The sequence below is a fragment of the Nansenia antarctica genome (assembly GCF_963989245.1).
Source record: "Nansenia antarctica genome assembly, chromosome: 7".
NCBI lineage: Eukaryota > Metazoa > Chordata > Actinopteri > Argentiniformes > Microstomatidae > Nansenia > Nansenia antarctica.
The window spans coordinates 6,139,854-6,162,446 of NC_137677.1; the positions used below are offsets into that span (position 1 = coordinate 6,139,854).

At 50.9% G+C, this 22,593-nt stretch overlaps 1 protein-coding gene across 1 annotated transcript in view; it reads right to left on the reverse strand.

The window, feature by feature from the left end:
• The window catches only part of polrmt (polymerase (RNA) mitochondrial (DNA directed)), a 42,911-nt gene continuing 20,318 nt past the window's right edge, over nucleotides 1-22,593 (reverse strand). Inside the window, exons 11-16 of the mRNA XM_080535848.1 lie at nucleotides 11,757-11,809; nucleotides 8,951-9,049; nucleotides 8,046-8,118; nucleotides 6,179-6,270; nucleotides 3,339-3,418; nucleotides 1-514 (exon numbers count right to left, since the gene is read on the reverse strand). Coding sequence (XP_080391974.1) covers nucleotides 465-514; nucleotides 3,339-3,418; nucleotides 6,179-6,270; nucleotides 8,046-8,118; nucleotides 8,951-9,049; nucleotides 11,757-11,809 — 447 coding nt within the window. The 3' untranslated portion in view covers nucleotides 1-464. The remainder of the gene's footprint in view (nucleotides 515-3,338; nucleotides 3,419-6,178; nucleotides 6,271-8,045; nucleotides 8,119-8,950; nucleotides 9,050-11,756; nucleotides 11,810-22,593) is intronic.

Consider the following 22,593-nt stretch of genomic DNA (forward strand, 5'->3'; position numbering starts at 1 on the left):
ACACACACAAATATCCCTGACGAACAAAAACACTCAAAAACGCACAAAAACGCACACACAAACTCCCCCCCCCCCTCCGCCCACCCATACACACGACTACAGTAACAACACAGCACACAGCCAGAGCATCTTTCATGGTCGAGGTGTTATACTGTCGAGATCTTCCTCAGAAAAAAGAGGGCGGGGGGGGGGGGGGGTAGATGTTGTCCAGAGCTGTCCGTCCACCCTGCCTCTCCCACCCACTCTGGGTCTCTTATTATTGTGTGTGCTGGGTGCTGCTGCTGGGTTCTGGCCTGTGGTGGTTCAGCGGGCCCACAGGCTCCTCAGCCCAGACTTCCAGCCCAGCAGCAGGCTGTGGATCGATGAGCTGATGTCTGAGGGAGACAGGCCCCGGCCCTCCCGGTGGCAGCCTGTCAATCCCGCTCATTTCCCTCCGTCGGCTTTCTGTTCCGTTTCTGTTCATCTCAGCTGAAGAAATAAGTGGATTCCTTCACTCTGTGGAGATCAAAATCGCCTAGGAGAGAGAAAGAGAAACTCAGTTAACTCAGTTAAAGGGATAGTTCAGTTAAACCTCAGTTAAAGGGATAGTTCGCCCAAATGACTAAATCACATACACTCACCGGACACTTTATTAGGAACACTAACAATGCTAATACTGGGTACGGCTTCCTTTTATTAGGAACACTATGCTAATACTGGGTAGGGCCTCCCTTTATTAGGAACACTATACTAATACTGGGTACGGCTTCCTTTTATTAGGAACACTATGCTAATACTGGGTAGGGCCTCCCTTTATTAGGAACACTATGCTAATACTGGGTAGGGCTTCCCTTTATTGATTGATTGAAATTATTAGGAACACTATGCTAATACTGGGTAGGACCTACCTTTATTAGGAACACTATGCTAATGCTGGGTAGGGCCTCTCTTTACTAGGAACACTATGCTAATACTGGGTATTACAGCCCTTTACTCTCAAAACAGCCTCAGTTCTTCGTGGCAAGATGTTGGAAACACTCATTTGAGATTCTGGTCCATGATGACATGATTGCATCATGAGTGTAATTCCTGCATATTTTTCAGGTGCACTTTCAAGCTGTGATGGGGTGCACATAGTTAGCAACAATACTCAAATAGGCTGTGGCATTCAAGCGACGATCGATTGGTATTAACGGGTCCGAAGCGTGCCAAGAAAACATTCCCTACACCATTACGCCACCTCCACCAGCTTGGACTGTGGACAGGTGTACAGGTGTTCCCAATAAAGTGTTCAGTGAGTGTATGTTCCTCGAATGACTCTGAAAGGAGTCATTCGTCAAGGACAGTACTGAATAGCATTTAAAAAAACAACAACAATGGAAATCAACGGTACCAAAATGAGCATGTTTGAAAGGTTATGCTTATGTGAACTACGCCTAAGGGTAGTTCAATCTACAGTACTGTATCATGTTATATACACCACACACGTATAGGAATGGATCACTGTTTGGCTGTGTGTAAACTGCCCATGTGTGAGTGAAGGAGAGAGGGGGGGGGGGAGAAAGAGACCCACTCCCTCCCTCCAGCCATCCACCTCATTAACGGTGAGTGCCCTGTACAGTACATAATCAGCATAATGACTGTCTTTCAAGGGGAGAGGAAGGAACATCTTGGCTTAGCCACTCTCTGCACATACTCTACCTAAACCTTTCTGACGGCCTACCGGTGAAAAGACGGAGGAGGACGGGAGAGAAAAAAGGAAAGGTGGGGAGGTGAGAGGAAGAGAGGAGAGGAGATGAGAGGAGGGGGCAGGCGGGCGGGCGGGGGTTGCTGTAGCGATGGTTGGGACACAGTCCAGACCATCACACCTGCCTGAGCAGAGCTCTATAAGCTGATTATCCACGGGAGGGACGCAATTAACGCTAATCAATTTACACAATTCAGCTGCCAGAGGACCCCGACAGCCCGGTTCAGACGGAGGGAGGGGAGGAGGTTACAGTTACATCATCACCTATGATGTCACAAAACCTCCGCTGCCCCGACAGGCCGACAAGACAGCGTACGGACAGAAACAATGGACGGTGTTAGTGTTAGCATTAGTATTAGCCGCTCTGCCGCAGCGGTGTTCCCAGCGTGTTGCAGAGACTTACAAGCGGCTAGCTAGCTAGCTAGCGTCCGCCGGCGCTTTGAGCCTAGCGACGGAACAAGCCCGTTTGGATTTCCACAGCTGGGGCTTTCTAGTTTACATTCTGCAGGGTCGTAAGGCGGGTTAACTCAAGAGACACCGCTAGGAGAAAAAAAACATTTCAAATTCTTCGGTTTCCCCCAGGGATAGGTTCTGGTCACTGAAGCAGTGTATTATTTGGGCTTTTTTCAAATCAATTCAATTGTTGTGGTGGTGACAGTGAGCTCATTTGGATGCTTATGTTTTCCACCCATCGTGTGCCCCAGCTAACTAAAGAACTTTCGGAATATTCGGTCCCAGCTCTAACCCGCACCGCCTAGCCCTGTTTGGCCTCAGAAGGACCAGGGGGGTAGAGGGGGGCTAAAAGCCGGAGTTTTAAGCACCGAATAGAGCTGGAGTAAGCCCTGTTAAAGTCTGGATGTGACTGTGCAAAAAGAAATTGGCCGTGGCATCATTCGCTGACATACACGGTGTAAGCCCCGCTGTGGAGAGCCAGCTACTGAGCTCTTATATGTAGGGCCAGGAAGTTCTTCCTGATCAGCATGTGAACTAGCCAGGAAAAAACTGTCCCATTGGCCCTAGCTAAAAATAGAGCTCGGAGTGTTCTCCTGCTGTGCTTTATGCATCTAGTAGAGCAGTATGCCATAAAGACATCAACTCCAGGCCCTAATAGTTGTTCCTGGTCAGATCCCATAGTCAGGAAAAACTCCTGGCCCCTTGTTAAGGGGATTAGATGGAAGGGTAGAGAGAAGACTCAAGTCACTCGTCCAATCGGTAGAGATCAAGGGCCAGCCAGCCAGCCAGCCACCCAGTCAGCCAGTCAGCCAGCCAGTCAGCCAGCCAGCCAACCAGCCAGTCAGCCAGCCACCCAGTCAGCCACCCAGCCACCCAGTCAGTCAGCCAGCCAACCAGTCAGCCAGCTACCCAGTCAACCAGTCAGCCAGCTACCCAGTCAACCAGTCAGCCAGCCACCCAGTCAGTCAGTCAGTCAGTCAGCCACCCAGTTAGTCAGTCAGCCACCCAGTCAGCCAGCCAGCCAGGCAGCCACCCAGTCAGTCAGCCACCCAGTCAGTCAGCCAGCCAGTCAGTCAGCCAGTCAGCCAGCCAGCCAGCCACCCAGTCAGTCAGCCAGTCAGGCTTGCAGGCCCAGAGAGACCTAGTGGGCAGTACTGACCTGTCTGGGGCACCTTGGACAGCAGCAGCATCATCTTCCTGTACTCCTGGAACTTCTTCACATTCTTGTTCACATCGCCCCTGGTGGAGGGAGTAAGTATTAGTATAATAATAATAATAATAATAATAATAATAATAATAATAATAATAATAATAATATAATATATGCCCGAACGGGAATCGAACCCACAACCTAAGCATTGTTAGTGCCATGCTCTACCAACTGAGCCACATAGGTGGGAGGGGGAGGGGGGGTACAGAATAATGTCACAATTGCTTTATGCCATTAAAAAACAGCTAATGTCAGGACATTAAAACATCACAAACAACCCCCCCCCCCAAAAAAAGAAAATCCAGCAAAAAAAAAAAATCACAAACAAGAGACAGACAGATTCAACATTTAATAAAAAGTGATGTGGTTTGAAAGTGCGGTTTGGTTTGTTGTTGTCTAACGAGCTCCTCTACTGTCTGTCTGTCTGTCTGTCTGTCTGTCTCTCTCTCTCTCTCTGTCTCTGTCTCTCTCTGTCTCTCTCTCTCTCTCTCTCTCTCTCTCTGTCTCTCTGTCTCTCTCAATTCAATTCAATTTCAATTTCAAAGGGCTTTATTGGCATGGGAAACATACATTTACATTGCCAAAGCATGTGAAGTGTGAAGATAAAAAACAAAAACAAAAAGAATGTAATGTACATACTAGAATAAATAAATAGATTACATACTAGATTACAAATAAATAGATTACAAATAGATTACATACTAGAATAAATAAATGAAATAAAACTTATTTCAAAATAAGTTGAGTTAATAATCATTATTTCTCTCTCTCTCTTGGCCATGTGAGTTCACTTTAACAGTCATCGTTTTCATGTCATCCATGTTTCTGTGACTTTTCTTTTTTAACACCTCATCTGACCAAACAGGTCCTGCAGAGTTTTATCACACTTAAGTGACAGCCCGGTGGACTGGTCAGGTACTATGAAAACTAATCTAGGGAAACTACTGATATGGTATTTGTATGGTATGTTATGGTATGATATTTGTACTGTACTGTATTGAATTGTACATTATGGTACTGTATGGTATTGTGTTGTACATTCTGGTAAGTGCTAATGAATGAATGAATTAAACTGTCTGGCCACGCCCCTTAACTGTCTAAGCCACTCCCACTTTGACACAAGCTCCTCCCACTTTTATACAAGCCACTCCCACTTTTATACAGGCCACGCCTACTTTGAAACAAGCCACTCCCACTTTTATACAGGCCACACCCACTTTGATACAAGCCACTTCCCCCTTTTAATTAATGAATGAATTAAACTGTACTGTATGGTATTGTATGGTATCATATTGTATTGTATCATATTGTGTTGTAGGTATCATATGGTATCATATTGTATTGTATCATATTGTGTTGTAGGTATCATATGGTATCATATTGTATTGTATCATATTGTGTTGTAAGTATCATATGGTATGGTATTGTAGGTTATTGTATGGTACTGTATGGTATTGTAATGTAGGTTACGATATGGTATCATATTGTATTGTATCATATTGTGTTGTAGGTATCATATGGTATCATATTGTATTGTATCATATTGTGTTGTAGGTATCATATGGTATGGTATTGTAGGTTATTGTATGGTACTGTATGGTATTGTAATGTAGGTTACGATATGGTCTCATATGGTATTGTATTGTAGGTTATGGTATGGTACTGTATGGTATTGTAATGTAGGTTACGATATGGTCTCATATGGTGTTGTATTGGTTAGAGAGCCTGTTAGTGTAGAGAAGGGGGCTGTTAGTGTAGAGAAGGGGGCAGCTGAGCCCTGGCCTCCTCCTCCTCCATCTTCTCCTTCTTTTCCTCCGCCAGGCTAATGACCTCACAGGGCCTGGGCACAGAAACCCAGAACCCAGAACACAGGCCCGGGGCTGGGAGCCTGGCCCCAGGTGCCCAATTACCCCACAGAGAGAGAGAGATAGAGAGAGAGAGAGAGAAGGCTGGAGAGCACTGACACTTAACCCAACCCCTGGGGGATGGCAGACACAAAAACATCACTTAAGCGCTCCACTCCGGTGAAGTGGTCTAAGGACGAACTTCAGAGAAACGTTTGACAGTCGTACAGCCCAGAGTGTGTACTACAATTGATGGCGTCGTTAAAAAAAAAGAAAAGAAAAGGAAAGCATATTTTTGGACTATGCAGTAGTGCTCGAGTCCTTACTTTAACGAGGTGTGTGCATTTTTGTAGCATGCTGCGTTTCACAGAACACTTTTACATAACACGGCCCCAGTTCTATATTGTGCAATCACACAGTAAGTATACACAAGGAGAGACACAATGATGACAGAGGCACATTGCACCAGGAGATGATTTAGGTACCATGTATGTACCAGGAGATGATTTAGGTACCATGTATGTACCAGGAGATGATTTAGGTACCATGTATGTACCAGCAGATGATTTAGCTACCACAGTACCATGTACCAGAGGTGGGACCCACAGTACCATGGGTTTTCTCTACCTGGCTGAGAGGCAGAGAGGCTCATGGGAACATCGGCCCAGGACGTTACAGTAGCGAGGAGAGAGAACCCTTACGTGAACCCGAACAAGAAAGATGAGAAGGATGTTGAATGAAGAAGTTCATGTACTCATGTACTTGTTAGGACGTGCAAGACATTAGGAGAGAGTGAGAGAACCTTTATAAAACATTAATTATTGTTAATTATCATGATTTTTGAAGCGCAAGGACACTCTCCTCCTAACTGTAACTTTGGGCCAGTGGGGTGTAGATAGATAGTGTACAGAAGATGTAAGGGGTGCGGGGGGGGGGGACACCTACGGTAGCCGAGTGCAGTACTTCTGCAGGAGGAAGTCGGACAGCTCCTGAAGGATGGGCTCACTGTGCAACGCCACAAACTGGTCCCGGCAAATCTGTCAAATACCCCAGATAGAGATAGAAGGAGAGAGAGAGAAAAAAGACAGAGAGAGAGAGAGAGAGAGAGAAAGAGAGGGGGGGTGGTACAGATAGAGGGAGGGAGGGAGAAAGAGAGAGAGAAACAAGGGTACAGAGAGAGAGAGAGAGAGAGAGAGAGAAAGAGACAGGGGGTACAGAGAGAGAGAGAGAGAGAGACAGAAAGAGAGGGGGGGTGGTACAGATAGATGGAGGGAGGGAGAAAGAGAGAGAGACAGGGGTACAGAGAGAGAGAGAGAGAGAGAGAGAGAGAGAGAGAGAAAGAGACAGGGGGTACAGACAGAGAGAGAGAGAGAGAGAAAAATTGCACACTCAGTCACTTTATTCCCACCAGCTAACCCACCAACACAGCTCATCTCCCCAGACAAGAGCTCACTGCCACCCCAGTGTACCCAGCAGTGAGCTGTTAGAGGAGGCCCTGCCATCACACAGCAGTGAGCTATTAGAGGAGGCCCTGCCATCCATCCTCCAGGCCAGATCGTCTGTCTGGCAGCATGCCCATTGTATGAATCGGGGAGAAATAAACGGAAATGTTGTGACCATAGTGAAACTGGCATTAAGTGGTCTGAAACAGTAGCCGTGAAATTCCAGTTGCTCCAACCGAGTCTCAAACTTCCTCGGCGACACACCGAGGGACTGTCTCCTCAAACAAGCGATATTAACCTGCTGTGCTATCGAAAAGCTATCGATACAAAAGCGTGGGTGGGGGTATTGGAACTTGAGGAGTGAGTTTGTGACTGTTAGAATTATAAGGTTCTATCTTCATTTTTGTAAAAATTTAGTTTTTTTACATACCGGTAATCTGATCCATTAGGTGTTTATTAATGCCTGTGTGGTGTTATTTAAAAAATGTTGCCATTTTTTTAGTTAGTAATTAATAAAATACAAAGGTTCCATCTCACAAAACATCATGGAATGTAAAAACGTTGACGCTCGATATCTCCGAACTACCCTAAACGGAGATAGAACCTTATAACTCTAAGCTCACGAGTTTACCATCTCAATTGGGTTCCCCTAGGCAGAGAAACCCCAGAGTAACAGTAGGATCCCTATGGAGGGGAGGCAGGGAAGGTCGCTCCCCTTAAGGACAACAGGGGAGGAGAGGAGGAGAGGGATGGGGGGGTGGGAGGCTACACTGATTGGAACATTAATTCTTTGCTTCCGCTGGTCATGGCCAATTTGATTCACGCCTGAAGAACGTATTACTTAGGGCTCGTTTAAAAGGCCATGTCATAAGTTACGGCAATGACCGAGCTATTTAAAGCTCTGCCCCCCCCCCCCCGGCCTTAGTGCGTTCAATGAACTGTGTACGTGACGAGGGCCGATAACCGTAACGACCGATACTGTAGCTGCTTCGAACGTGAATCATTATCATTCACAGGATTGCATAACAGGCGAATCGAAATGTTCACAAAATCCACAAAAACAGGATGGCAGGACATGGCCGTCCATACTCCCATGACGAGCCGTTATGACAGGACATCCATCCTGGACATATGGTGCTACCTGCTACCTGCTCCCCGCTGCCGACAGCTGGACATCCCTGTACCAAACGGCCAGACAGGGGAGGGAGGTGTGGTCTGGTCTGAGATGTCATTAAAGGGGCTCGACAGTGTAAATTAGGTTAGGGGGGGGGGGGGGGGGGATCTGAATGCTTTCCAAAAGGAGGAGGAGGAGGAGGAGGGAGAGTGATGAAGAGGACCTGAGTGCGTGCTACAGCAGTATGGTACCGTACCTTGTTCATGGTGTCCACGCTGTCGGCGTGGGTCCAGAAGCAGTCGTGGACGGAGACGAACGTCAGGCCGGCACTGGGGAGGGGGGGGGGGGGGGGGAGGGAGGAGAAGGGAGGGCGAGAGAGAGAAGAGAGAGAAGAGAGAGAGAGAGAGAGAGAGACAGAAAGAGAGGGGGGGTGGCACAGATAGATGGAGGGAGGGAGAAAGAGAGAGAGAGACAGGGGTACAGAGAGAGAGAGAGAGAGAGAGAGAGAGAGAGAGGAGGAACAGGGATAGAACTCTATTAGAAATGACAGGGAGCTGTCCTGCTGGGTCTCCTCGGTAACTGGGAGATTCATTCATGAGTGAACGGCCAAGCAGACGATTTAACCGCTGTTCCAGCCAGGTCTTCGTACGAGGACCGGAACGTTCCACGCTGTGACATACATACTTCCTGACGAAACCCACAAAGTGTTTCCCTCTCCAGGACCGCCATTAAGGCGGCGGCCTGCACTTTGAATAGCGCTGTGTTGTGTGGAGCGACAGTTAAGTTAAAGGTATTTATAGGATTTAAATTCACAGTGAAAATGAGTATTGACGCAGACCTCCCCTACTGGAGTCGTTATGGTGAATTAGGAGGCCGGAGAACAGACCTAGGGGGGAGAGTGGGGGGGGGGAAACAGCTGGCTCTACCAGGAGCTGGGTGTGGAGCTGTGTGCTACCAGGTGTTGGGTCTGTAGCTGTCTGATACCAGGAGCTGGGTCTGTAGCTGTGTCTGTAGCTATGATACCAGGAGCTGGGTCTGTAGCTGTGTCTGTAGCTATGATACCAGGAGCTGGGTGTGTAGCTGTGTGCTTGTTGCTCTAGCTGTGGCAGCTGTGTGTTGTGAGGCTGTGGTTGAGCCGTGTGTTGTGTGTTGTGTGTTTACTTGTGGCAGTGGAGGGCCGTCAGCATCATGTGCGTGGAGTCCAGGGAGTGGATGAAGTTGGGGGGGAAGGCGTTCTTCTGCTTCACCGTGTCCGGCCTCCTGTGGACGGGTCAGACAAGAGCGACACACACGCACGTTAAGCAGCTGTGATCAACACTGAGAAGAAGTCAGCGTGCATACTGCATATCATCATCGCACGTGTGTGGGGGGGGGGGGGGGGAAACAAAACAGCAACAGGCGGCGTTAAACTGCCGGAGGTGTTCGGCGGATATGAACGGGAACGCGCTCGTTAGGAGTCACCTCTCCACCACGACTGTCTGTCTCCTCCGCTCTATACTTTATTCATCCCCCTGATATGGGCGCTGACAGGCGTCGGTCGATGGGCATGCTCGTTGACCCCCTCCGTGGTGAGAGAGGGACGGCAGTGCTTTTTCCAGTCTCATTACCCTGGGTCGTCTGCCATCCTAGAGGCCTGCCTAACGGGCTGCGCTCGTAATGACCACCTAAGTGCCTATGACGGTGTGTTAACTCTCATTGACAAGTCCACTGACCTAACACTCCCCATTAACTTTTCTTTATTTACTCCGGTGACACCGAATGACCGGAGCCGTCTTTGCACACGGTTTTTAGTGTCGTGCGGCAGCACGCTTCAGCGGAAGCAAATTGGAGCCCTTAGGTGGTAGAATATAACGACATCCCTGGAGAATAGTACAGTAGACCGACTGTCACAGGAAACTCGGTCTCTATGGGTATAGGAAGTGGGAGATGAGTTCAAACCACGACACTTACTGACAGCTGACTGACAGCTGACTGTCAGTGACTCTGTGTGTTTTAGATTTGCCACAGAAAAATAATCCCTCATACTACCCCGACTAAACACTCTCAGAGTCTGGGAGAAGGCCTTCCCCCCCCCAGGAGATATTCTGCTAACCGCTAAAACTCATCATTAATTTACATAGCCTAATAAGGGACTTTTTAAGGCACTAATTACCAAGACTGTGTATGTGTGTGTGTGTGTGTGCGTGTGTGTGTGTTTGTGTGTTAAGCGAGGATTAGAGCGAAAGGCCAGGAAGGCTCGTCGAGTTCTGCTTTAGCTGTCAGGGTGTGAAACGCTGATGCATTCTCTGACAGCAAATTTAGAGTTTAGATGGAAAAACTCTATAAGCAGCCTCCCTCCCTCCCTCCCTCCCTCCCTCTCTCCCACCCTGCCTCCCTCCTTCCCTCCCTCCCTCCCTCCCAGCCTCCCTCCCTCCCTCCCTCTCTCCCACCCTGCCTCCCTCCTTCCTTCCCTCCCTCCCTCCCTCCCCTTCCACTTTTCACTTCAGAGGGTGTTTTGGTATTCATAGTAGTGTTGCTGTGACAGAGGGATGTCACATGTAGGCAGATGACTGTCAGTTTGTCTCTCCCCTTCACTCTCTCCTCTCATCCCCTCTCTCTCTCTCTCTCTCTCTCGTTCTCATTCTCCCACCCCATCTCTCTCTCTTTCTCACCCCCCCCCCCCCCGCCCCTCTCCCTCCTCTCTCTCCCCCCCTTCTCTCTGGAGTATTTCTGGGTCCTCTATCTGTCAACAGCAGGGTTCACAGTAATAGGCAGACTATCACCAAGGCGTTGTCCTGGTGACACAACTAAAGGATCAGACAGTAACAGACAGTATCAATTACGTCACGTCACTGTGTGCCGAATGAATCACGCGTTAAGCTCGAGCAATATTTTGGGAAGCTCGACTTTGAGCGTAAAGGCTAAGCACCCCGAAGGCTAAGCACCCGAAAGCATTTTTTTATCCTCTGTTTTTTTTTTTCCCGCTGAGGAAGAGGAGTTATTGTTCACCACTTGAAGGGTAGGCTTTTCAAGAAACTTCTCTCGAGGGGGGGGAGAGTGCGAGACAGGACCTCAAGGTTTCGCAGTAACTCAGCAGTTTCCCCAAATGGTAGCGTAGGAATACTGTATTGTTACAGACCAGACAGCCCACTCTGAGGGCCAATTCATCATCCATTAGATAGTTCATACACAAACCTGCCATCCAACACACCATCCAACCCCCGGTGGTGGAACAAAACAAAAAAGAAGCCCATTGTAAAAACCACCCTCTGCTTCTAATCATGCATTCAACGGCTCTCCTGGAGACAGTACATTCACCGGTGACATTTGGGGCCCAAAATGCCACGGTGGGCCACTAGAGACGAGGCCTGGTTCTGGGCTGGGGCTGGGTTATTGTTGTTCAGGGAAGACGGAGCATCTGTCGGGAGTAGCGCTAATGAACACGGCCTGGAGGGGTGGGCACAGGGGCTGGCAGGGCACAGGGGCAGCCACATCGGAGGTTCTGGCTCCTCTCACAGACACCGCCACCGCCGTTCATTCTTCACACATGGCTGGTCCAGGGGGTGGAGCACCGGGACCAGAATGTGGGCTGTGGGCCAGAGCTCACAGAACCTTCCAGACCTCCCAGAACCTTTACTGGGGATCCCAGGACGGAGGCGGGAGGCACGTGGGCGTGAGGATAACTAAACCAGCCATGGTACCATTGACAGGCCGACATAAAACAGGAAACTGTAAGGTCATAAGGAATTGTCTTACGCCAGGTGGGGGGTGGGTACCAGAGATGAGACCCTGAGGGGGGGGGGCAGGGATGAGCCTCTGAGGGTGGGGGGGGACCAGAGGTGAGACCTTGAGGGGGGGGGGGGACCAGAGATGAGACCCTGAGGGTGGGGGGGGACCAGAGATGAGACCCTGAGGGTGGGGGGGGGGGGGGGGGGGCAGGGATGAGAGTGGGAAAGGAGAAGTGAACAGTAGGAGAGGAGGGACTTACTCTTTGACGTCGTGGCTGATCTGCAGACTCAGATGCTGGATGCTGCTCTTCACCTGAGAGAGACGGGAGAGGGAGAGAATGTGAGAGACAGACAGGAGGAGAGGTAGAGGACAGGAGGAGAGGGAGAGGACGTGAGAGACAGAGAGGAGGAGAGGGAGAGGACATGAGGAGAGGTAGAGGACATGAGGAGAGGTAGAGGACATGAGACAGACAGGAGGAGAGGTAGAGGACATGAGAGACAGACAGGAGGAGAGGTAGAGGACATGAGAGACAGACAGGAGGAGAGGTAGAGGACATGAGAGACAGACAGGAGGAGAGGTAGAGGACAGGAGAGACAGACAGGAGGAGAGGTAGAGGACATGAGACAGACAGGAGGAGAGGTAGAGGACAGGAGGAGAGGTAGAGGACATGAGAGACAGACAGGAGGAGAGGTAGAGGACATGAGAGACAGACAGGAGGAGAGGTAGAGGACACGAGAGACAGACAGGAGGAGAGGTAGAGGACATGAGACAGACAGGAGGAGAGGTAGAGGACAGGAGAGACAGACAGGAGGAGAGGTAGAGGACACGAGAGACAGACAGGAGGAGAGGTAGAGGACATGAGACAGACAGGAGGAGAGGTAGAGGACAGGAGAGACAGACAGGAGGAGAGGTAGAGGACACGAGAGACAGACAGGAGGAGAGGTAGAGGACATGAGAGACAGACAGGAGGAGAGGTAGAGGACATGAGAGACAGACAGGAGGAGAGGTAGAGGACATGAGAGACAGACAGGAGGAGAGGTAGAGGACATGAGACAGACAGGAGGAGAGGTAGAGGACATGAGAGACAGACAGGAGGAGAGGTAGAGGACATGAGAGACAGACAGGAGGAGAGGTAGAGGACATGAGAGACAGACAGGAGGAGAGGTAGAGGACAGGAGAGACAGACAGGAGGAGAGGTAGAGGACATGAGAGACAGACAGGAGGAGAGGTAGAGGACAGGAGAGACAGACAGGAGGAGAGGTAGAGGACATGAGAGACAGACAGGAGGAGAGGTAGAGGACAGGAGAGACAGACAGGAGGAGAGGTAGAGGACGTGAGAGACAGACAGGAGGAGAGGTAGAGGACATGAGAGACAGACAGGAGGAGAGGTAGAGGACAGGAGAAACAGACAGGAGGAGAGGTAGAGGACAGGAGGAGAGGTAGAGGACATGAGAGACAGGACAGGAGGAGAGGTACAGTAGATGAAAAATCACTGAGGGAGAAGAGCCGATACACACAACAAGGTCGGCCGTTCGACTGGGCGAAACAAATTGATGGAAGGACGATGAAATCAATGTTAAACCCAATCTTCTGTACCGACGCAGATGGATCTACAAGTGCTCCGCATCGATTCCCGGCCTCACCGATACACAACAGTGACACAATGTGCGATAGGACGAAAAGGCGACGGATGACCGTTCGCAACCCGGTTCGCTAGCTACGGCGGCGGGAAAGAGATGAGGCTTGACCACGGTCAGGTGAAGAATGGACCTCATCAAAGCAGCCCTGTAACAAAGTCCACGTCGTCAGTCACTTGGAGGAGTGCGTGTGCGTGTGTGTGTGTGTTTGTGGGTGTGTTTGTTTGTTTGCGTGTCTGTGCGCACGTGTGTGTGTCCAGTTATTTCGTGTGTGTGTGTTCGCATGCGTGTGTGTGTGTGAGCGAGAGTGTGAGTGACTGACTGCTCCCCGCATCGTTCCTGTCACGCCCCCGAGCGCCTCCATCACATTACTGGACAGATTAGTCCGTCACAGTCACTTCAGAGAGCCCCCCCTCTCCCCCCCCCTCCCACTCGCCCTCACAGGGACGCAGTCAGGGAGCAGGGGAGGTTGCTGGGCTCGAGGTGATGAGTGCGCCGTGTCCGGATGGAGAGCAAGACCAGGATAGAGAGGTGCATAGAGAGAGAGAGAGAGAGAGAGAGAGAGAGAGAGAGAGGGAGGCCAAAACAACAACTTGGACAGCCACCTGAAGTGCGTGGTATATTGTGCGTGTGTGTGCGTGTGTGTGTGTGTGTGCGTGTGTGCGTGCGTGCGTGCGATTGTGCTGACCATGGACCATGTGTTCCGCCATGGGGGGGTGGGGGGGGGGGGGGGGTTGGAGGTGGGTGCAAAGATTCTGTAGGTGGTCATCAATCACAATGATTTATGTATCTATTAGCCTCCATTAATAGAGGAACTACTCAATGCTCGATGGTGGTGGCTCTGCTGGGAGAACAAGAGGAGAGGATGAGAGGAGGAGAGGAGAGGAGGAGAGAAAGCAGATGATGTGAGCGAACGATGCAGGGGAGAGGAGAGAGAGAGAGTGCATGTGAGAAGCACGAGAAAAGATGAGGAAGAGGGAGAGGAGAGAGCGAGAGAGAGAGAGAGGTATAGATGAGGAGGATAAAACAGGAGAGGAGAGGAGAGGGGAGGGAGGGAGATGGGAGGGGAGGGAGAGGGGAGGGAGGGAGAGGAGAGGGAGAGGGGAGAGGGGAGGGAGAGGAGAGGGAGGGAGGGAGAGGAGAGGGAGGGAGAGGAGAGGAGAGGGAGGGAGAGGGGAGGGAGGGAGGGAGAGGGGAGGGAGGGAGAGAGGAGGGAGGGAGAGGAGAGGGAGGGAGAGGAGATGGAGAGAGGAGGGGGGGAGGGAGAGGAGAGGGGAGGGAGGGAGAGGGGAGGGGTGTGTGTGAAGAAGCCAGGTCCTGCGAGGCCCTATAGAGTACACTGCTCTCTCCCTGCCATTAATTATCTTCCCCGGGCTTTAGTTCTCCAGAGACGACAGAGCTTTTCGTTTCCCTGGTTGGGGAATAAGAGATAAGAAGTATGTGTGTGAACGGCCTCCTCAAACTCCAGAACAACAGCCTCTATATGACAGGACGACAAGCCCACACACAAAGAACGACACCAGGGCCTAGCAGGTGGGTTTCATGCGTCTGACAACCACCTCCGGTTCACCTGCCTCCAAAAGAAAGGAAAAGAAGAAAAAAAAACTCCCGGAGCATCGAACAATGTGCCCGTTCCATCCGCCCGGCCCGGTTAAACGTTCCTTTTCTTCCACTGAGCTAGAAAAGAGGATTGGAACGTCTGAACCTGCGGTCCGCAGACACGGGCCTGCTGTCCACCCCCCGCACCACCAACCTACGGACCTTTGGGGACAGAGCCTTCAGCGTGGCCGCACCTACCCTCTGGAACTCCCTCCCTATAGTGATCCGCAACGCCCCCACCCTGGACTCCTTCAAATTAGCCCTTAAAGCCCATCTGTGTCCTTGGGCTTTTTGAAAGGTGCTATATATATTAAAGTTATTATTATTACCGTATTATTATTATTATTACTGTTTCTGTTTTGTTCTGTTTGTTCTCTGTTTTGTCTGTCTGACCAATTGTAAAGCGTCCTTGGGTTTTATGAAAGGCGCCATATAAATCCAAGTTATTATTATTATTATTATTATTATTACTTTCTGCCTAGACGTCCTGTCTCCGGAGTACCCTAGGTGCGTCGTCGTGGTCGTTGTGCCAAGCTCTTGGGAAGGGCGTTGGACAAACACCATGCTGCAGGGACAAACACCACAGCAGCCGTGGCCAGGCCCAGTCCTCTCAGGGGTAAAGGCCCAGCTCAGCCCAGCCCAGCCCAGCCCAACCCAGCCCAGCCCAGCCCAGCCCAGCCCAGCCCAGCCCAGCCCAGCCCGGCCCAGCCCGGCCCAGCCCAGCCCAGCTCAGCTCAGCCCAGCTCAGACCAGCCCAGCCCAGCCCAGCCCAGCCCAGCTCAGCTCAGCCCAGCCCAGCCCAGCCCAGCCCAGCCCAGCCCAGCCCAGCCCAGCCCGGCTCAGCCCAGCCCAGCCCAGCCCGGCTCAGCCCAGCCCAGCCCAGCCCAGCCCGGCTCAGCCCAGCCCAGCCCAGCCCAGCCCAGCCCAGCCCAGCCCAGCCCAGCCCAGCTCAGCTCAGACAGACGCAGACAGACAGAGAAACAGAAGTTTCACCTGGGCCTGCTTCTCTGCGTCTCGTCAAAGAGCAAATCACATTACTATCTCACTCCGTAACCACTGCTGTGTTTGGCAGGCTCTGTCCTTCAGTCTGTCCTTCAGTCTGTCCTTCAGTCCGTCCAGCTGTCGGTCTGTATTTCTACTGAATGAAGAGAAGCTCTTCTTCTGACCTGACAGGGGCTACGGTGGGACAGGCTCTTAACTTTAAGTGCTTTGCTGTAGAGACGTTGACACTGAAAACCCATCTGACTGACTGACTGACTGACTGACTGACTGACTGGCAGACTGTCAGACAGGCCTCTACACGGGGTGGAGGGAAGCACGCTGGGGGTCTGCCTCCCTCCTGTCAACGGCCTCAGGGGCGTATGAAGGTCGGTATGACTTATCACATACATAACACATAAACAGCCGTATTTTAAGTCTTAAAATAGACACGCATCAGCACTGTACGATACAGTCACCATTAGCATCTGCCATGTGTGCTCCCCCCCATCCGTCTGCGCTGGACGAGTCAGAAGGAGGAGAGAGATCTGTCCGTCACGGGGAGGGGGGGGGGACGTCATGCCTTCACCCCATGTCCTCAGGGGGAAGATGTGGAGTGAAAGAGACGGGGGGGGGGGGGGGGTCGTGGTGAGTCAGTGGGGTTAACTCGACGCACGACAGTCGTCCTATCCTCCCAAGTACGAGAGATGATATCCGGTCAATTACACCGATGTTCCGCCGATGTTCCTGCGCTGAGCGCGGAGATGTAAATAACGATGCCTGGATGTGTGTGTGTGTGTGTGTGTGTGTGTGTGTGTGTGTGTGCGTGTGTGTGTGTGTGGGTGTGTGTGTGTGTGTGTGTGTGTGTTCTGCATCCGGTCCGCTGGGCCGTACGCGAATCACTTCTGCATGCGAGATCCAAACCCTGAGCATATGACGGATACGGGCCCCGGCCTTGATACGGTCCCAGAGGCCCCGTCGTAGAACGGTTCTACCCGACCATCCGTAACCATGGAAAAGCAGCACAGTGCCAACAAGGGGAAGGGGGGAAAGGGATTCCCATTCATCACAGTACGGCTGCGTGTGTGGCACTTACTACGCCAACACTCATCTGTCCACATCTCGCCCGGCCACGCCCCCGAGCCAAGCCCCCCCATGTGCCCCCCCTCCCCACCCCCACCCCCCCGATCACCCTAAATTAGCCTGTATCACCTATGTTATTGATGGTGTTGTCACCGACTCCAGATGAGACATCAGAACAGAGAACACTGTCTAGGGCCTGATTGTTCAGCAGCAACCCACCTCCGCCGCTCCAGAGAGATGTACCCTCCTCCCCCTCCCCCGTGACCTTTCCCACCTCCCTCCTTCCTCTCCCCTTCTCGGAGGGGGGTTAGTCTGCTGTCCTTGAAAGCCGTCCTGCATTTATTATTTCACCCCAAAAACGCGCCCGCCGAAAGATTGTTTCGTTTTTTTTCTTCCCGCAAGATCGACGGAACACGGCGGTCTCCGCGGGGAGCGGCTCACTCTCCTTCCGAGGGAGAGAAGGAAAGAAAGAGGGGCGGTAAGAAGGAGGAGTGAAGCTGACATCTGTTGACCCGCTGTCTGCTGCTGCTGCTGCTGCTCGCACAGGACGAACTCATTCTAATTCTGACCCATATTCCGCTCGCACTCTCGCTCGTCTGTACTTCTGCTTTCCGCTTGAAAGAGGTTAGAGACCTGTGGGGGGGTGGGTGGGTGTGTGGGGGGGGGGGGGGGCAGTTCAAAGTGCACAGAGCAGACTCTAGAAGAGAGAGAAGGAGAGATATGGCTCTTTATGCTGGGAGAGAGAGGCGCAACTCTGGCTCCCTTTTAAATATGCATCAGCTGTGTTTCTTTTTATTGACGTCGAAAGTAGAGAAACAGTCGATTATTCCCCGGTCTGTCTTCATCATCCTCCTCATCCGTGCTTCGGTGCCCGTCCCCTGGTTTAGTGGGTGAAGGATTATGACGGCGTTGGAATTGGAAGCCTTCCGGGAAAATCACCCTCCACCTCCTCAAGGTCACGAGTCACGACCTCTGATTCCTACGTAGAAACACTGTCTCTCTGGGGAGGACAAAAGGCCTTAGTTACACCATAATCTCTAACTCCCTCCCTCACTCCAGCCAGTGACAGCGTAACTGTGTAATCTCCATAAACTACCGCACCCACCCACCTCCCCTGTGGAACGCACTCTGCACCCGACTGACCATGACGACAAGGACGACAAATCACAACCGAGTGTGACGGCGGCGTGGGTGGGGGTGGGGTCGAACCTGGTGTCTCCCAGGGGTGGAAGACCCAAGCCTCTACCGTTTGGCCGAGAGGACGTCCTCAAGGTCTGAGGGCGGGCGACACGTCCGAGTGGTCTCAGACGGGGTGTGTCTCGCGCCTCGACACGAGAGCGTGAATCCCAAAAATCACCTCCGCTAAAGCTAGCAACCACAACAAAGACAAAGAAGACCTCTGATGTGAGATGACTGTCTCAAACCTGTGAGGCAGCAGCCTTGTTCGTGTGTGTCTCCACAGCGCTCTGCTCTCCCCTATTACAATTTCCTCTTCCTATCAACAGCAGCGCCCCCCCCTCCAACAGCAGCGCCCCCCCTAGCACCCCCCCACCGCGCCGCTCCCCTGCTCTCAGTGTCTGATTAAAGGACCGCCGTTGGTTCTCTTCTCGTCTTCCTGCTTTTTTTTTTGTTGACTCATTGTTCGGGGGGGTCCTTCGTCTTCCTAAGGGAGCGCCCCCGTTGTCTAATTAGTGCCTGAAAAATAGAGAAAGGCCGAAAGACGATTTATGAGATGGGGGAGGGGGGGGGGGGGGGGTGAAGATTAAATCCCATCCGGCAACAAGGGTTGTTATGTAGTAGGGAGAGTGTTCGGGTGACCTTTGTGGAAGTTAGTGTTTAATTTCGGGGTTCGTCCTGCGACGCGAGTCGGTTGATGAGGGAGTTTAACCTCTACGGGGACAAATTATACAGATTAAAAAGTGCGGGGGGGGGGGGGGCAGGGGGGCGGGGGGGGTAATACATTTCCGTAGGCGAGACCGTAGGTCCGCATCATCAATCGCTGTGGCAATCTAGGCTTATGTTTGGGAAACGCTTCGGAGAATCGGAGCGCGAGAGCAGTCATTGTTTCCGATTATATCCACACACACAGTACACCAGTACACCGACGACCCGATACCCCGTTCGCACTCACACGCGCTAGAGGAGGGAACAGAAACACATAACATTGAGGCGACATGCTTCCAACTGGATCCACAGTACAGTGTCCCTCCAGAGACCTGCCATCTGTCTCCCCCTCTCTCTGGCACCTGCTCTCCGAGAAGCTGCTACCCCAAGACACCCCCAGACACCTTCTAGAAGCTGCTACCCCACCATGCCTGCCTGCCTGTCTGCCTGCCTGTCTGCCTGCCTGTCTGTCTGTCCTTGGCAGCGCTGACTCTGTATGCATCACATGCATATACATACCACACACACACACGCACGCAGGCACACACCACACGCTCAGACACACACACACACATACACACAGACACGCATGCACACATACACACACACACACGCACACACGCACACACACACACACACGGACAGACACGCACACGTGCACGCACGCACACACACACACACACACACACACACACACCACACACAGTCATCAGCAGACGTGCTTGTCAGAGGTCTGTGTGAGGCTGGTCAGCAGCGTTACGGTCAGGCCACTCAGCCCAATCACAGCCAATCACAGCACACCATCAGAGCTGCACTCAGACCACAGGCTTATCAATACTGCTCCACTTGGATAGTCCTATTAACATTCCACACACACACACACAGTCACACACACACACGGGTCACGCACACACACACACACACACAGTCACGCACACACAGTCACGCACACACGGTCACACGCACGCACAAACACACACACACACACACACACACACACGGGTCACACACACACAGTCACGCACACACGGTCACACGCACGCGCACACACACACACACACACACACACACACACACACACACACACACACACACACACACACACAGTCACGCACACACAGTCACACACACACACTTTGGGCAGAGATGGGTTCAAGCCAATGACCTTTCTTTGAACTTATCCTTCATAATGAAGCGATATATATTTGCAATTATGATAGTACAGCTGTGTGTTTTAAAAGCCTATATGAAATCAGCCAGACATGCTCCCTTATGGGCCACGGAAGTGGGTTACTAATGGGAACTGCAGAGCTCCTTTAATACAATGATAGTCCAGGCCCCCGCTGCAAAGCAATAAATAGTTATTTATAAATGATTGACCTTTCTTTGTACTTATTCATCCTAATGAAGTCATATATTTGCAATTACTGTAGTAGGGCTGTGTGTCATAAAAGCTTCTCTGACATTGGGAAGATAGGCTTCCTATAGGCGAGGAAGTGAGTCACTAATGGGAAAGGCAGAGCTCCTGTAATACTCCAGGGCCCGCGGTCCAGCAGGAGACCAGCCAGCGTGACATTAGAAGAAGGAACCATAGCCCCAACTGAAGTGGTGGAGAGAGGGAGAGACAGAGAGAGAGGGAGGGAGGCAGAAGGAGAGATAGGGAGGGAGAGAGAGAGAGAGAGGGAGAGAGAGAGGGAGGGAGAGAGAGAGAGGGAGGCAGAAGGAGAGAGAGGGAGGCAGAAGGAGAGAGAGGGAGGGAGAGAGAAAGATAAAGAGAGAGTGAGAGAGAGAGAGGGAGGCAGAAAGAGAGAGAGGGAGAGAGAGAGCGAGACAGAGAGAGAGGGAGGCAGAAGGAGAGATAGGGAAGGAGAGAGAGAAAGATAGAGAGAGAGAAAGATAGAGAGAGAGTGAGAGAGTGAGAGAGGCAGAAGGAGAGATAGGGAGGGAGGGAGGGAGAGAGAGAGAGAGACAGAGAGAGAGAGAGGCAGAAGGAGAGAGAGAGAAAGATAGAGAGAGAGTGAGAGAGAGAGAGGAAGGCAGAAAGAGAGAGAGGGAGGGAGAGTTGAGAGAGAGGTGGTATATAAATAGACTGTAAGTCAGAGAGAGAGAGAGAGAGAGCGGAGACACTCTAAATCCAGAAGTGTTTTACAGTATCAGCCTTCGCCCTTGACCCTGTTGCCGATGGAGAAAACATGGGATTTATAGCATGTTAACTTCACGTGTAACATACTATGTTCCACACGCCAGGGGTGTGTGCGTGTGCGTGTGTGTGTGCACACGCGCATGCCTGTGTGCATGTTCCAGGGATGACAGTTTCCTGTGGGATGACAAACAGGCAGTTCAAAGACAAAAACCAACAGGTTGACGTGAGGGGTCCTTCACAGTCACTTCCTGGTCAGACCAGAAGGCTAACTGACGCTCTTGGTTCCAAACTGCATGTACACGTAGCAGTCTGTCAACGGTGTCAATACAATACTGTAGCTCTAAATCTTTCTCCTCTATTGGGAGAAGAGTTACAGTGTAGTGTAGTCTTAGGGTGTGTTCTCACTAGAACATTTGCTTCACTTGAAACTTCACTTGAGTTTAGGATAAAATTCGCTTTGCTCTGCGTCGTTTGGAGCTGTGAGAACGCGCCTGGGTTTCCGTTAACCGGTAATTACCGGTCTTTGTCCGGTAAAATCTGTTGAAGTCCGACATATTTAAACCTCTTCGGTCATAATGTCCGGTGAAAATAATTCCCTCTAAGCACAATTTGAATACAATTTGCTAAAAATAATTTGTCACATATTCTGATTCCTTCTACATTAAAAAAGACGAATATATAGGCTATATTTTTTTCTTTGATTATTAATGTGTAGACTAGCCTACGCGATGAACAAACAGCGGCAGGGTTGCCAGATGGGATTGACAATTTACAGCCTAACTAGTCCGCTAAATAACCGCTAAACCCAGTAGCCCATTCGGCGGTAACCCGACTCATCTGGCAACCCTGTCTCACAAGTAGTAGTTTGTGGTTTGCGGAGAGTGAAGGTACCTTTCGGGAGTAGTTGTGAGGGAGAAATTCGTCAGTTAATTTAGTTTGATCTAGTCTAAATAAAACCACTGCAGTGACCGGAGTCAAGGTTATTGTTCTGCGTGTTTTGGATGTGCTAGAGCACAGTGAATGACCACCGAGGGCCGTGAGATGCGGCTAGTAAAGGACGCTAGCCATCTCCTCCCCGTTCATTGATTGAGCCTGCCGTGCCCGTTCCAGCCCTCAGTCGGGAGATTCAGAGTACAACATCCCCCAGGCTATCTCTTCTACTCCCCCTGGCTACCTCTTCTACTCCCCCTGGCTACCTCTTCTACTCCCCCTGGCTACCTCTTCTACTCCGGGAGTTTCCATTGAACTTTCCTCCTCTACATTCGTCCATCTCCACGTGCGCTACTATCGACAACCTGGGCTACTGGTACCATTAGATTAGGATTGATTAGATTAGGTTGACAATACCACACTACATTTGAGTTTAGGGATATCAATGTTTGTGTATGTTTTATCTTTATGTATTAAATGTTATAATTGTTCCACATTTGAGACCTGTCTTCCCCCCACTCAGTTATTCAGTCGGTGTCCATCATTTTAGTTCAATTTAGTCTATCTATAGTGTTAGAGTTTAATTTGTGCCACTAAATTGAAATAGTCCACGGGTGTGTATCCCCCCCGATACATCCTCCCCATTCTCATACTCCTGAGTCCGAGTAAGTATGATTTGACAGGCAGCTAGACTTAATGCCTTCCCAATCAGCGAGACGTGGTTATAGAAATGACGTTGTTTTATTGATAGAAAGGGTAAAACTGGAAAGAGAATATAGAAAACTTACATTACTGTCGTGAAACTATTTAACACACTTCAGTTAACGTAATGTGGAGTCCGT